Below are 16462 nucleotides of genomic sequence, written 5' to 3' on the forward strand. Positions count from 1 at the left end.
ATGTTTCTAGAATGACTAGTTTTGAAAGCAAACATTGCAGTCGCTGCTGAATTAGATTAGAAAGAAAAAAGACCCTGGGATGCAGATAGGTTTCATTGTGCCAATTGCAACAGATGGTTAATGCCTGACTGGAGTCCTGAGTTGAGAAGAATTCTGAGGAATATCTGGACTTCCTGAGAGAGAAGGCTGGCATTGATTTCTGATATTTGCCAAGATTTGGAGATTTTAAGTATCTAAGTATTATAAGCATGTAAATTACATACCTCTCCAACTACATTTTCTCAATGATGTGGCTCTCTTAACAGTTCTCAACATGTGATGGAGACTTTTCAGTGGAAAAAGAGGCATTAGTAGGTTCAGGACTGTGTAATTAGCCACACCTGCGGGTATACTATTGGCATGCCTCAGACTTAAAAATTGAATTTTTTATTTCACAGTAAGTGAATAGAGTTTTTAAAAAAATATAATACGCAAACATTAATGTCAAAATTCTGCTTTGCCACTACCTCCAAACCCAAGTGTCTCCCCAAAAGTAAATACTATTATCCATTTTCAGATTATTTTCAGTATGCTTACATGCACATATCAAAATATATGGTATTGTTTGTAGAATTCATTTACCTAAATCTTATCATACTTTCTGCATGATTCTGCAACTTACTTTTATTTCTCAATAATATGTCTTGGAGATCTTTTTGTAATTTCAAATGTTGGTTAAGGTATAGGAAAAGTGAAACTTCTACCATGCTGATAGGTGTGTAAGTTGGTATATCCTCCTTTGAGGACAATTTGTTGCATATACTGAAAGATGCACATATCCTGTGACTTAGCAATTCCCATCTTTGCTATCTGTCTTTGAGAAATATTCTTCTGTACAAGAAGGCGTGTTCAAGGATTTCTTTACAGCGTTGCTTCTACTAGCGAAGTAGCTAAACTAGAATACCTATGCTATGGAATACTCCTCAGCAATTGAAAAGAATGAAGTCAATGTCTTTGTAATTGCTGTGTTTTTAACATAGTCACTATGATATCAGATGATCATTTAAGTGCCCCCTTTTCTCTCTGAAAAGATTGTGGGGTCATAAAACCTCTTAAACTACTCACATTACAAGTTGGCATCTTAATTCATTCCTTGTACAGAGATTTTTGTTGAGTTAGAAATAAAAAAACTTTTTTTTCTCCTTTTAACAATTTAATCAGTAAAATGAATTTGATTTCCCCCCTACATCCTTGAGGTTTTAAAAGGATTGTTGCCATGATAATGCCACAAACATGCCAAGCATTTTGATTTTTGCTTTTTCTTTTGTTGTAGGAATGAAGGCTTAATCCCAAGCAACTATGTGACTGAAAACAAAATAACTAATTTAGAAATATATGAGTAAGTCTTCTCCAAAATATAACCTATGAAAATCAGGGACATTTTGGCAGCTTGTAAGTATAGATACTGTTTTGGGTCTGTAGAAGGAAAAAAAAGTAACACATTTGACAGCGTTAATAATAAAGAGACGTTTGATCCTTATCATGGTTGATTCAGAAACTTCTTTTCCTTAAACTTATTTTTGTTCTGTTTTGTATAGCCACTTTTTCTGTTTTAACAGTGACAGACTGAACCCAAACACTCATCTGGCACTTATTTTACTATATATCTTAACTGGAAAATTTACTTTAAAAAATGACATTAAATTTTCAGTGAGTGGTAAACTTAACCATATAGATAAATTACTGTATTTTGGCTTATGTTTTTATATGTTTTAGAAATAGCTGACGATAAGAACTAGGCTAATGCTGTAGTTTGGAAGAACTGTTTGGCATGTTCACTAGAGTTCCGCCTGAAATCTATTTTTGTTACAATTACAGATTTGGAAGATGGAGGAAATCTTAGCAATCACTTTTTTAGCCCCTCATTTTGCAGATGAGAAGATTGATAGATTACAGGTAGAGAACGGCAGAACTAAGACTAGTCATATGTTTTTTATAAATTTAGATTTTCAGTTTGAGCATCTCCCCCTACCTTCATCCCACTTGGGCACTTATCTTAAAATTAGCATATGCTTCCACCAGGTGGCAGTAGGTAATATGCATTGAGGCATTAAGACAAGTGCTTCTCTGAGAACCAGGCAGCAAATACAATTGAATGAGAGAAACTCCTTGGTTGGTCTTGCTACTAATAAAGCCCACCTGGAGGCCTAACTCAGTACATCTCTCCTAAAACAAATTCAAATTCAAAAGCTTTGGTGGATAATGTAGACTTTATTGGAGGAGAGAAGGAGATGACTTCAGGACACATGACTCATCTACATTACTCTATGAGATTTCTCCAGTAGCTATTTCTGTTCTCTCTCCAGTCACTCTCCTCAGCTCCATCATAGGATCTCTTCTCTCTTTTCCCACCTTCACTTGGCCTCCTGTCTCTATTGGAGCCATTTAGCCCTTCCCAAGATTCTAATCTCCAGTAAATCAAAGTTCTCAGGTGACTGAACCCACCTTCCTTAGAAAACAGTTCCAAAGTGCTCACTTCGGCAGAACATATACTAAAATTGGAATGATACAAAGATTAGCATGGCAATTTTTAAAAATTGAAAACAAAAGAGGCCAGTCATGGTGGTTCATGCCTGTAACCCTAGCACTTTGGGAGACTGAGGTGGGAGAATTGCTTGAGCTCAGGAGTTCAAGACCGTCCTGGGCAACATAGTGAGACCCTATCTCTATAAAAAAAGGACAGAAAAAAAAAAAGCAGTTCCACAGCTATCTATTCAAGAGCATGTCCTCATGAGGTCTCACTGCTATCCTGAGCTGAAGCTGACCAACAAAAACAGGCCTCTTGCAAAGCCAGGTCAGAGATTTTGTATGTATTTACAGATATTATATGAAAATCTCTTGCTCAGAAAAATTAGAAAAATGAGACTTTTTTTCATATAATTTGGATTTTACAAGCGATTAAAGGAGACATTTGTGAAAGTAGCTAACACAGTGCCTGGTGGTTAGTGAATGGACACTCACTACCTAGGAATGCTACTTTCCACCCTTTCATTATTCATTAATTTGCTCATTGATTACCCTGTTTAGACAAGGCCTAGGCTCTGGCTATAACAGCCTGTTTATACTGTGGATGTTGGATCATCTGAATTAAACTACTCTGGGGTTACAACTGCTACCTCATTTCCTTGGGCCTTGATTTATATATGTGTTTTTTTTTAAATCATCCTTTTTAAAATGACTCCAATTATGAGAAAACTCATTTTTCATTTTATTGCTGTTTTTAAAAACAGCTTTATTAATATGTAGATAAAATAGCTATCATTATTGATCACTGAAATTTATTGATCACTATGTGCCAAGCACTGTTCTAATGACCGTACAAAAGTTACTGCCCTAGGTTGAAGTACTAGAGCATGTGTATAGAAATGGGAACAACCTGGGTCCAAATCCTGGCATCAGCACTGACTAGTGCTTTGGTTCTGGGCAGAGTTACCTAATGTCTCTAAACTTCTGAATGATCTGAAAAGCAGAGAAAATAATATCTATTCTATCTGTTACATAATAAATGTTCAATACATTCTAGTGATTATTATTATTTCATGAACTATGAAACTAACAGGAAAAACATTTACAGTTTGGGCTACCTTGCCTGGTATTTACAGGCATTCAACACTCCTTCGTTACTTCAGTCCTCAAATCACCTTATTTGTTCCATCTGTATTTATTGTACACTTACGATGTACCAGATATAACAACCTGAAATATACAGAGTTATGGAACTTACAGTTCTTGGGGAAAAACAGACATTAAACAACCCTAAGTCCACAAATAAATGTACAATTTTATTTATTTATTTATTTATTTTTGAGACAGAGTCTCGCTTTGTCACCCAGGCTGGAGTGCAGTGTCGTGATCTCGGCTCACTGCAAGCTCCGCCTCCTGGGTTCACGCCATTCTCCTGCCTCAGCCTCCTGAGTAGCTGGGACTACAGGCGCCCACCACCACGCCCGGTTTTTTTTTTTTTTTAAGTAGAGACAGAGTTTCACGGTGTTAGCCAGGATGGTCTCAATCTCCTAACCCCGTGATCCGCCCGCCTCTACCTCCCAAAGTGCTGGGATTACAGGCGTGAGCCACCGCGCCCGGCCCATAAATGTACAATTTTAAATCGTAGTGTTATGACACACTGGAGCCTGGGGCGGGGGGTGGGGCGAGGGCGGCAAGGGGAGGGAGAGCATCAGGAAGAAGAGCTAATGGGTGCTGGGCTTAATCCTAGGTGATGAGCTGATCTGTGCAGCAAACCACTGTGGCACACATCTACCTATGTAACAAACCTGAATATCCTGCACATGTACCCCGGAACTTAAAATAAAAGTTGAAGAAAAAAATAAAATAAACTGTAGTGTTTTGAAGGAACAGTATTGGACGCTGTGGAAGAAAACAGGGCAGGGGATGTAATTCAGATGGGGGATGTTGGGTTGACTCTGAGGAAGTGACTTGAGGTCTAAAGGTGGTAGCAGGTAGTGTGTGTTGGGGGGAGGGTGGGGTATGGTGGAAGGAATGCTGTGTCAATGTGGAGTTCTGATATTTCAGAGGAACCTTTGTGCATAGAAAGATTTATGGCTACTTTAAATGAATATCCGAATTATCAACATTACAATGTAAAAACCTAGTTTTCAGAAAGTCCTCAAATTCAACTTATAAAATTTGGTATACTATATATAAATCTAAAGAAGTAAGAACAATCAGCTTAATTCAAACTCAACATACTAGATATCCTTAAACAATCAGTCCTATTTATAAGCTCAGTTAATTAAATTTTTGGAAACTTTTAATTTGCATTAATAAACTGAATAAATTCAGTTTTCTTCCAAAGTACTTCACGTGCCTGACAGGGCAAATTTACAATTGTAATAAGCCCTATGCAAGTCTTTAAATGATCCTGGAAATCTAATAAACTAAACTTATAAATGTGGGAAATCAAGTTCTTTTAACTGTACAAATATCATTTTAAAAACAAGTCAAATTATCTTCAACTTCAGATAACAAGTTTAAAATTAATTATGCCTTTTAAATCAGAGGCAAATATCTAATATGCCAGATTCTCTTAAAATAATAGATATTTTAAATACCAAACATATTGATTATTCCTGAACTTTACAGAAGCATGAGTTTCATTTATCTCATTATCTGTACACGGAATCCTTAATCTTCTCACAGTTAGAAAGTCATTTACTAAGAGAAGCAGATTTACATTCTCAGATCTAATGGGGTTTCTAGATCAAAAATTCAAGAACACAATACTGTTTACTTATAGAAGTCTAAGATTGGGACATGAGACCAGAGGTGTTCACATAACATACAGGATGTTTCTACTCACCCATAGCTGGACGTGCTGGATTAAAAAAAAAAATGTCGATAGGATTCCTGTCCCTAACTCCTTCATACACATCATTTGGTCTTAGTTGTAATCAATGTTGTCTAGGTCTAAGAGTTGTCTAAGAGTTACAGTTTTACTTACATATTAAAAAAAAAAACCCTTCTAACTTTTATAATCTGATTTAAATAGATGAAATTCTGAAATACTGTGCTCTTGCCTCCTCTAAGTTCCATTCGTTCTATCTCTTTCCTGCCTGATAGAATTCCGAATTATTTTAAAAGATCTTGAATTTGTCACATACTTCTATCTGGCAATATTAGATTAAGTTTAAAACTTTCTTAAAAATCTTGTTTTTGAGTGCTTGCTTCGGCAGCACATATACTAAAAATTGGAACAATACAGAGAAGATTAGCATGTTCCCTGTGCAAGGATGACGCACAAATTCATGAAGCATTAAAATTTTTTTTAAGTCTTGTTTTGAAATGAAAGCCTTTCAGTTTTCCTTTCTCTCTCTTTTGTTCTACCATTTTTTCTTTCTCCTTCCTGTACAACATTTGCTTACTGACTAGGTATTATCATATCAAACTGTATGTTTAGCTTACAGTATTAATTATGTTTACTGTGTGTACTTCTGATATTCTAAAGTCATTTAACTACATGTTTCATGCAGAGAAAAACAGCATGACTGGGGGCAGAAAAGGGGTTGGTGAATCTGAGGAAGGAAATAATTCCAATGAGACTGAAGCTTAGTGAGTGAGGGGAGACTCAGGAGAGAGATGAGGTGGGAGAGGGTGTTAGAGGCAAGTTCATGTATTGGTTGTTCCATGTATTCTGTTTTTTGATTTTTTAAAAATTTTATTTTAGATCTAGAGGGTACACATGCAAGTTTTTTTTTATCAACAGTATATTGTGTAATGGTGGGTATTGGGTTTCTGGTGTACCCATCACCCAAATAGTGAACATTTTATCCAATAAGTCATTTTTCAACTCTCACCCCCACTTCCATCCTCCCTGCTTTGGGAGTTCCCAGTGTCCATTATTTCCATCTCTATGGCTATGTGTTCCCCCTGTTATCTCCCACTTGTAAGTGAGAACATCTACTAACTACTGACTATACTATGACGTAATATACTTAGGAGTGTCAGAAAAGTAAGAATGGGCTTTAATTTTTGGAAGGGGTAACAAAGCACCTATAAAAACATGTAAATAGGAAGTTTCTGAGAGGAAAGACAGAAATGAGTATTTTTTTAGTTTGTCTGCCAAAACTCAGTGTTTGTTCAAGATGATTTACCACATACCTTTCATGGAAATTTATAAGAAGTTAAATCATTCATAATGATATACTAAGCGTATATTGGAAGCTGAATTGAGATATGATAGAATAAACTAGATATTGACTTGAAAATAAAATTATTTTAAACTTAATTAACCCACAATAGTATATTATTGTTTATCTGAATTTAAAAAAACACTCAACTTTCTAAGCTCAGTTCTGAAGTAAGTTCTTAAAAATGAAGAAAATGAAGCACTTTTTTTCTTAAAAAAATTGAATATAAAATTTAAAAATCATTTTTATTGCTTTTACAGGTGGTACCATAGAAACATTACCAGAAATCAGGCAGAACATCTATTGAGACAAGAGGTAATTCAATGTATTTGTGGACATTTTCAAAATTTCTGAGAAGTACTTATAAAGACTTTAACCAACTAAAAAAGTATATTATTTCTTGTCTTTTCTAGTTCTAAAATATCATTACATCCCAACTATATATTTTATGTAAAGTTGTAAATCAGATATATTTGTATTAGATCATGTTTTCCATCAACTTTCATTATAATTTCAGAAATACGTTTCTCCTGAAAGGATTTCAGCTCGAACATATGCAGACTCCTGCATTCACTCCAAGGTGCATTCTGCCAATGGACTCTCTCTCTCTCTCTCTCTATATATATATATATAAAATATATATAACATATAATATTATATATAATATATATATATTTTTTGAGACATGCTCTCGCTCTGTCACCCAGGCTGAAGTGCAGTGGCTCGATCACAGCTGACTGAAGTCTTGACCTCCTGGGCTTAAAGCTATCCTCCCACCTCAGCCCTCTGAGTAGCTGGGACTACAGGCATGCCACCATGCCTGGCTAGTTTCTTTGTATTTTTTATAGAGACAGGGTTTTGCCATGCTGCCCAACTGGTCTTGAACTACTGAGCTCAAGTGATCAGCCCGGCTTGGCCTCCCAAAGTGCTGAGATTACAGGTGTGAGCCACCACGCCCAGTCTGGAGTCCTGTATTTGAGTTGCTCTTTATAACCTTTTCATCAAAGGCAGTCAAGTATAAACTTGATCCTCAGGAACTTAGGTTAGACTCATTAAAAACACAAACAAAGAAAAATACATGCTGCTGCAGTTTCTTTGTTCTTTGGAAACAAAGGAAAGAGTAGAATAGCCAAAATATGAAACTGAGATCAAAACTGCTCATTTAGGTCAAACCAACACAAAGCTGCCTATAGTTTAAATTTCCAACTGTCAGTAAACATTAACCGTGGGTAAAAGTAGAGTCAGAACTAGAAACTAGGTAAGAGTATGTGTGTCATTTTGCTCTGCTGTTGGATATTGAGGAAATCTAGAAATGCGAATGAGAAATAATCAGTTCTGTAACTCAAAACTCAATGCCAGTAATGGCTCAGGGTACAATGAAGACCTACTTCATAGCAGGGGCTATAGGCAGAGAATGAGGGACACAGGCCCATCCTCAGGTGACCACGGATGGAGGTTGGACAGGCCTCACTTGCTTGGAGGAAACTGAGTGTGGCAGAAAATATGCTATTTTCCTGGTATGGTCACAGCAAATGGCCTTTTGTAAGGTGACATTAATAGGTCCAACACGGAGAAAAAAAATTTTATGACAGGTGGGCAGAACGAGAGAAGGAAAGTCCCAGAGGGGGTCCACAGTTATCACACTGGTCACAGGTAATATGGCCCAAATCACTCGGCTGTGCAGATTCAGTATAAGAGCTTCTGCATCTGACAAGAAGCCAGACAAGGCAAGGGTCTCATCTCTTTTCAGAGACTTGAACAGGGAATTATACGCACAGGCCCGCAACCCAGATATGGCAAATATTAAAATTTGGCCATGACATTTTAAAAATAAATAAAACATTACAGATACAGTTGAAGCCCACCCCCTTCATCTTTTTGGTCCTCTCTCATTCCCTAGAGGCAATCGCAGTAGAAGGGTATGTTCCTGTTTTGTCCATGTGTTTGTATTTTGATCATATATGCAGGCACATAAACAACCTATAACATTATTTTATTTATTTTACCATTTGACAAAAAGGAGATCATATGTATGTTGATTTTTTAGTTAAACATTATGTTTTCAAAGTACCGTTATGGGTACATATACTATAGATCAAATACATTCCTTTAACTGTGTATTAGCATATTTCATATGACTATATAAAATTGTATTCAATGTGGATAAACATTCAAAATGTTTCTGATTTGTTACTGTTACAAACAGTGCTGCAGTGAATTTTCTTATAAATGTCATCTTGTACACAAGGGCGAGATGGAATTATGTGGTCACAGGGTATGTGCAGATTTAACGTTATTAGATATTTTCAAAACATGATTCAAAACGGTTATACTAATTTACGCTCTTGTGGTGAATGAGATAAACTGGTTTCCAACATTCTTGCCAGCAGGTGGCAAGTAGTTTCACAGTTTTTTTTCAATTAATTGGGTGAGAAATTGTATACCTTCTCAAACATTTTCTTGATTACCAGTGCAACTGAGTTACTTTTGAAGTGTCTGTAGGCCAGTTGAGCTTACTCTTCAGTGACATGCCTGTCAATATTTTTTGTCCATTTTTCTATAGTGCTTGCCTTTTAAACTTGTAAGTCTATATTTAAAAAATACAGCTGGGGGTGGTGGCTTAAGCCTGTAATCCCAGCACTTTGGGAGGCCGAGGCGGGTGGATCACTTGAGGTCAGGAGTTTGAGACCAGACTGGCCAACATGATGAAACCCTGTCTCTCCTGAAAATACAAAAATTCGCCAGGCATGGTGGCAGGCGCCTCTAATCCCAGCTACTCAGGAGGCTGAGGCAGGAGAATCGCTTGAACCTGGGAGGTGGAGATTGCAGTGAGCCAAGATCATGCCACTGCACTCCAGCTTGGGTGACAGAGCGAGACTCCATCTCAAAAAAATAAATTAAAAAAATAAAAAATAAAAAAAGTAATATTTTGAATACCGATCTTTTCTGTCAGTTATATGTTGTAAATATATTCTTCTGGTTTCTGGCTTTTAGGAAAACTTTATATTGTTTTCTTGCATAGAATTTAAAAAGGTTAATGTGGTCACATTTCTCAAATTTTCCTTTATTATCTGCGCTTTTATTTTTTCTTAGTATAAGAAATGTTTCTTCCTCTTGAAGTAGTTAATGGATTTCTATCCTCTTTTAAATGTATTAAGGATTTGCTTTCCACATCTGGGTCTTTATCAGAAATGAGTGTGTATGTGTATATAAAGCATGGGATATTTAAAATATACCTATTTTTTCTATGTATCTTAAAAATATTTTTCTAATTTATATATTTTCTAATTTTTATTTTAAAAATACACCTGGATTAAATCCTACTTGTCATAAGGCATTTAAAATACATATTCTGGTTTGGGTTTCCTTATATTTTATTCAGCATTTATCCTGTTGTGTTCAAAAGGGACCCTGGCTTATAATTTTCTGTTCTCTTTGGTTTTAGTATAAAGGTTACATTAACATCATAAAATGAGTTAAGGGATGGGGCTTTGTCTCTCTTTCCAATCTCTGGAATAGTTTATATTGGTTGGTTAGCTACTATAACTGTCTTGTAACAGTCCAGATATGCTGCTTTTGCAAACAGGTAGATACGTGACTACTGACTGAATTTCCTTTTCTTTTTGAAATGTTTGATAATTTATATTTACCTAGAGAATTGCCTATTTTAAATTTATTTTCAAATTTATTGCACAAACAATTCATGGCAATATCCTATAATTTTTATTTATTTCATATTTCAATAGTGAGTATGTTCATGTGGTTCAAAATCGAAAGATTTTGGAAAGTTTTCTTCCATCTTGTCTGCAAGCCACCAATTTCCCTACCCACAGAAAAACTACTATTAGTTTATTTTGTGTCCTTTCCAAGATATTTAATACATACACAAGTAAGTTCAAATATATTTTCTTGTGTTGTTACTTTTACACAAACGATAGCATACTATATACATTTTTTTATATATATATTTTTTACATAAGGATATATATTTAGAATCTTTCCACATCAGTACACAAAACATGTCCTCCTTCATTTTATACCTGCATAGTGTTCCTTAGTTTGAGTATATCACAATTTTTAAAACCAATTCTTCATTATGAAAATTAAATAGTATACATTTCTTTTGCTGTTGAAACAATGCTACCATCCATAACCTATACACATATCTTTTCCCATTTATATGGGTTTGTAGGATAAATCCTCAAAGGTGCAAATTCTGGGTCAAATGAAATATACATTTCTAATTTTAACAGGTATTGAAATGTCCTCAGTAGGAGTTGTATCAATTTATATGCCTACCAGAAATGTAAGCGAGTCTGTTTTCCCATAACCTTTTCAGATAGCACTTTATAGAAAACATCTGGATCTTTGCTCTCTGACACCTCATCTCAGTGTGGATTTAATTTGCATTTCCTGTATTCTGGGAATGCTAAGCATTTTTTATATGCTAAATTTTATATGTCTGTATTTCCTTTTCTGTGAACTCTTTGTTCATATCCTTTGCATAGTTTTCTATTGGGTTTTTGATGTTTTTCTCAGAATTTGTAGGACCTATGAAGCTATATTAAGGAAATCAGCCCTTTGTGACATGTGGCGTTATTTCCTGCAGTTTTTCTATTGTCTTATGGCCTTTTGGCCTGAAGACTATTAAAATTCTCATGTTTCTTGACCGCTTTAGTGGTTTTATTTTATGCATTTTTATCTTTGATCCATTTGTAATTTTTCCTGATGTAAGGAGTGAGATATGGATCTGACTTTATTGTTTTCTGGATGGTTACCAAACATCCACCTTTCTGCGCTGATTTGAGATACCACTGTCTTAATAAACAAAATCCCTATTTTGGACTATATCTGGGCTTTCTGCTTGGTTTTACTGATCAGTCCTCATAGAGGACTACTACACTGTTTTAAGTACAGAGGCTGTCTCTAGTGTGGCTAGCCTCCCTCATTATTCTTTTTCAGAAATATTCTGAATGTATTAATATATATTTTTTGTCCATATAAGCTTCAGAATCACCTTGTCTCATTTTTAAAAATCTTCCTGTTGGTTGGTTGCATTAAATGTACAGATTAATTTGGGAAAAAATTTTCGGGCATTACAAATCAATGAGGTTTGGGGATCCATTTGTTCTAGAACCCATATATTGATATTCATATAGAAAAAATTAAAATTAAATTCATGCCTCTTGGAAAAATAACCATAGGTATATTAAACACCTAATGAGAAAAGCAAACATTTTTGTATTCTTCAGGAGCATTTTAGAGTTTTCTTTGTACAACTTTTGCACGTTTATTTTTAAGTTTATCTTAAAGTATTTCATCTTTTGTGTTGGTGTCATAAATGAGTGTATCTTGTTTTTACTTATGAAGCTTTTTATTTCTGTGAATTAATTTTGTAACTGATAATTTTGGTGAATTCTCATGTTTTATGTAGTAGGTTTTCAGTTGATTCTCTTGGGTTTCCAGTATACAATCAGCAGCCAACAGTGATGATTTCAGCTCCTCTTTTATAATTTTAATATAGTACTTTTAATTTTTGCGTCTCACTAAGTTGAATTGGCTAGTGTCTCCAGAACAGTATGAAATGCCAGTGATGATAGTAGTGGGCATTATTTCTTTTTTCCCATTTTTTTTTTTTTTGTTTGTATGTTTGTTTTTTGACAGTCTTGCTCTGTTGCCCAAACTGGAGGGCAGTGGCGCAATCTCAGCTCACTGCAGCCTCTGCCTCCCGGGTTCAAGCAATTCTCGTGCCTCAGTCACCCAAGAAGCTGGGATTACAGGCATTTTCAGTAGAGGCAGAGTTTTGCTATGTTGGCCAGGTTGGTCTCGAACTCCTGGCCTCAAGTGATCTGCCTGCCTCGGTCTCCCAAAGTGCTGGGATTACAGGCATGAGCCACTGCGTCCGGCCCTTTTTCAGATTTTATTTGGAATGATTTCCACATATAGCACGATGCTGGATTTGAGACTAAAGTGAGTAAGTGCTATTGTGTTAAGGAAGTACACACGCATTCCTATTTTATTGAGAATTTTAAAAAATTGATACTAGAAGTTGAAATTTGTCAAATGGCTTTTCAACATCTCTAGGGATGTTCATGTGGTTTTTCTCCTTAGAGCTGCTATATGTGTTGGTGCAAAAGTAACTGTGGTTTTAATGGAAAAAACCACAATTACTTTTGCACAAACCTAATAATATGATAAATTATATTAATAAAATCCCAAATACTGAATTATTCTTACATTCATCATGCAATTCTTCTTGGTCATGGTATATCATTCATTTGTGCCATGGGATTTATTTCTTAACATTTTATTTAGAATTTTTACATTGATAAGACTGGTCAGTGGTTTTCTCTTTTGTGCACAGTTCTGGCTGTGCTGTTGATTATTGATATTAAGCTCATTTTTTACATACAAACTGAAAAGTTTTTCTTCTTTTCATGTCATGTGCTGTGGCATAGTTTCATCTCTATACCATTTTTTTCTTTAAGGTTCAGTACATTGTAATGTGTGACTATAGTACTGTTTAAATGTGGGAGCTTTTGGCCGGGCGTGGTGGCTCATGCCTGTAATCCCAGCACTTTGGGAGGCCGAGGCGGGCGGATCACAAGGTGAGGAGATCGAGACCATCCTGGCTAACACGGTGAAACCCCGTCTCTACTAAAAATACCAAAAATTAGCTGGGCGTGGTGACGGGCGCCTGTAGTCCCAGCTACTTGGGAGGCTGAAGCAGGAAAATGGTGTGAACCCAGGAGGCAGAGCTTGCAGTGAGCCGAGATGGCGCCACTGCACTCCAGCCCGGGCGACAGTGCGAGACCCCGTCTCAAAAAAAAAAAAAAATGTGGTAGCTTTTGGCTGGGTGCAGTGGCTCACGCCTATAATCCCAGCACTTTGGTAGGCTGAGGCGGGCAGATCTCAAGGTCAAGAGATCGAGACCATCCTGGCCAACATGATGAAACCCCGCCTCTACTAAAAATACAAAAATTAGCTGGGCATGGTGGTAGGCGCCTGTAGTGCCAGTTCCTCAGGAGTTTGAATTTACTCAGGAGGCTGAGGCAAGAGAATCGCTTGAATCCTGGAGGTGGAGCTTGCAGTGAGCCGAGATGGCGCCACTGCACTCCAGCCTGGCGACAGAGTGGGACTCCGTCTCAAAAAAAAAAAAAAAAAAGTGGTAGCTTTTTAAAAACCCAATCAATTTTTCTACTCAACAGGTCCATTAGGATTCCTAACTCTTCTGCATTCAATTTTGATAAATTTTATGTCTTACTAGTTTATTATCCATTTCGTTCGAGTTTCCAAATTTATTGTATAGAATCAAGTAAATTCCTTAATTTTTACTGGATCCTTGATAATTTTCTCCTTGTGACTTATTATTTTTGATTGATTTTCACCATTATTTAGTGATTAGGTTAATTAGCAGTTTATCTATTATTTTTCCCTAAGCAACCATATTTTGAATTTACTAGTCATATTATATTCTTACTTTAATAATTTATTATTTTCTGTTTTGTCTTTATTAATTTATTTCTTCTACTTGACTTGGGCTTATTTTATAGTTTTTAATCCTAATTTCTTGAGTTGAATATGCTTATTTTTATTGCTATTGCTTGTAGATATAAGTAATAAGACTATAAATTTATTTTTCTGAGTACTGCTTGAACTGCATAGCAGAGGTGCTAATATGTGATGTTTCCTTATTACTTTCTAGATATTTTTCGCTTTTATTTGAATTTCTTTGAGCTATATGAAAGAGAATTTAAAAGGCCGGGCATGGTGGCTCACGCCTGTAATCCCAGCATTTTGGGAGGCTGAGGTGGGCAGATCACTTGAGGTCAGGATTTCGAGACCAGCATGGCCAACACGGTGAAACCTTGTCTCTACAAAAAATACAAAAATTAGCCGGGCATGGTGGCATGTGCCTGTAATTCCAGCTACTGGGGAGGCTGAGGCAGGAGAAAAGGAGAACGGCTTGAACCTGGGAGGTGGAGGTTGCAGTGAGCTGAGATCATGCCATTGCACTCTAGCCTGGGTGATGAAGCGAGACTCCATCTCAAAAAAAAAAAAGAAAGAAAGAGAAAGAAAATTTAAAAATCTATAGGTGATAGGAGCTTTTTTAGTTTTCAGTTTGCTATTAATTTCTGGTTTTATTGCTTTGTAGTCAGGAAATCTTGCTTGTACACTTTCTACTTTGTTTCTATAAAGCTATCACTACATATGCAACTTTATATGCATATTATATATACTTGTTTGTGTGTATTATATACATATACACAATACATTCAACTTTACTTTTTCATCTTTGTCTTTTACATCTTGTGTCCTCTGTGGTATGTAACAGTACCCTTGTACATCGTAGGAATATAGTGAAAGCTAGATTTTATTATTTCGAATGGCTGCAGGAGATTCTTTGGTTAAAACAATTTGACCAGGGAATAAGGCTTATATCTGGGTGAATATCTGGAATGAGAAGGAGAAGACTCTACTTAATGTAGTACGTTTACCTTGAGGGTCAGACCATGCTATTTGGGTTCTGCAATTCTCAAGCACAGTGTAAATAATGCCAGCACTTTATAAGTGCTTCTATGGGTTTGACAAGATTCTGAGATGTATTTTCCCTCTTCATGAGCATAAGCACACTCAGTAAAGCTAAATCATTTTACAATATCAAACAAACGAATCTAAACAATGCAACATTCAAGATTCTTTGAAAGCAATTTACAGCTTTATTGGCATCTCCCAAAGAATGTTAATAGGAATCTAATTTATAACATAACTTCAGATTTATTATCATGTTCTCCCTTTTACCACTTCTTTTTATCTTCCCATACCCCTACTGCAACTAATATGGTTCCTTTTGCTTTTCTTTTCAGACTCCCCCATATCTGTTCTTTCTTTCTACTTCCCGTGAACTCTGGTGTCCTTCCCCACTCCCTGCTTGCCCAGCTGTGTTCCTCCCTGTCACCTTGTTGCTCTTCTTCCAAAGTACAATCCGGTCAGTCTGTCTTAGTGTTCTTCCTATTCTACAGTGATTTTTAATCTATTATCCTGGTCAATATAACAGAAATAAGCAGTAGGGTACAAGGTTTTCAAATAGAGAATTTTTCTTAGAAAAATCAGTAACAGTATTCTAAAGTACATTATAAATGCATGTCCCAATTACAATTTATTTTATAGGTGTGACTTCTAAATCTATAAGGGAGATAAGATTTTGTGTACTTGTAAAGACAATCTAATTCTTCATATTAATAATATAGCAGGTCACTTATTTATGGTAAGTCAATATAGCTTTGATTTTCATCCCTGAGTTGTAGGTTTGTCTTTCTAAGAAGGAATAGACTTATTCAATAAATGATTTTTTTTTGCAGTCTAAAGAAGGTGCATTTATTGTCAGAGATTCAAGACATTTAGGATCCTACACAATTTCCGTATTTATGGGAGCTAGAAGGTAAGCACTTGTGATTTTGGTTACTATAGAAATAATCCCTGGGACAGTCTCCATCACATAGAGAATGTTAGTGAGAGCTTAGCTTAGGGAAAAGATTGTTGACCTGGAAGTTAGAAAAACCAACCAGTCCGTGATATATCCCTAGCATGCTCTGTGTGACATTGCATAAGTTTCTTAACCTCTCCCGTCTTCCTTTTCTCAACCATAAAGTAAAGAGGGGGAGATTAGTTGTAGTAGACGCTGTTGGGCGCTTTCCTCATATCCCTTGGTCTGTTCTGGGATTCACTTGCAGAAAAGTCTCTTGCACTCAGAAAGCTTCCTGTGTCTGTCTGCCTGA

At 36.0% G+C, this 16462-nt stretch overlaps 1 protein-coding gene and 1 non-coding gene across 5 annotated transcripts in view; both read left to right on the forward strand.

Moving 5' to 3' along the window:
- TXK (TXK tyrosine kinase) overlaps nucleotides 1–16462 on the forward strand; it is a 68042-nt gene that overhangs the window by 22611 nt on the left and 28969 nt on the right. For all 4 annotated transcript variants that reach the window (XR_010156316.1, XM_016951783.3, XM_063808915.1 and 1 more), the window contains 3 exons: nucleotides 1313–1378; nucleotides 6944–6998; nucleotides 16046–16125. Coding sequence is in view for 3 of the 4 variants with exons in the window: in XM_016951783.3 (XP_016807272.1) it covers nucleotides 1313–1378; nucleotides 6944–6998; nucleotides 16046–16125 (201 nt within the window). In the remaining variant the exon portion in view is untranslated. The remainder of the gene's footprint in view (nucleotides 1–1312; nucleotides 1379–6943; nucleotides 6999–16045; nucleotides 16126–16462) is intronic.
- On the forward strand, nucleotides 5714–5821 carry LOC112209015 (U6 spliceosomal RNA). Its single transcript, XR_002943703.1, has one exon. It is a non-coding gene; the product is annotated as a U6 spliceosomal RNA (small nuclear RNA).

The sequence above is a fragment of the Pan troglodytes genome, chromosome 3 (genome assembly GCF_028858775.2).
Source record: "Pan troglodytes isolate AG18354 chromosome 3, NHGRI_mPanTro3-v2.0_pri, whole genome shotgun sequence".
Classification (NCBI taxonomy): Eukaryota; Metazoa; Chordata; class Mammalia; order Primates; family Hominidae; genus Pan; species Pan troglodytes.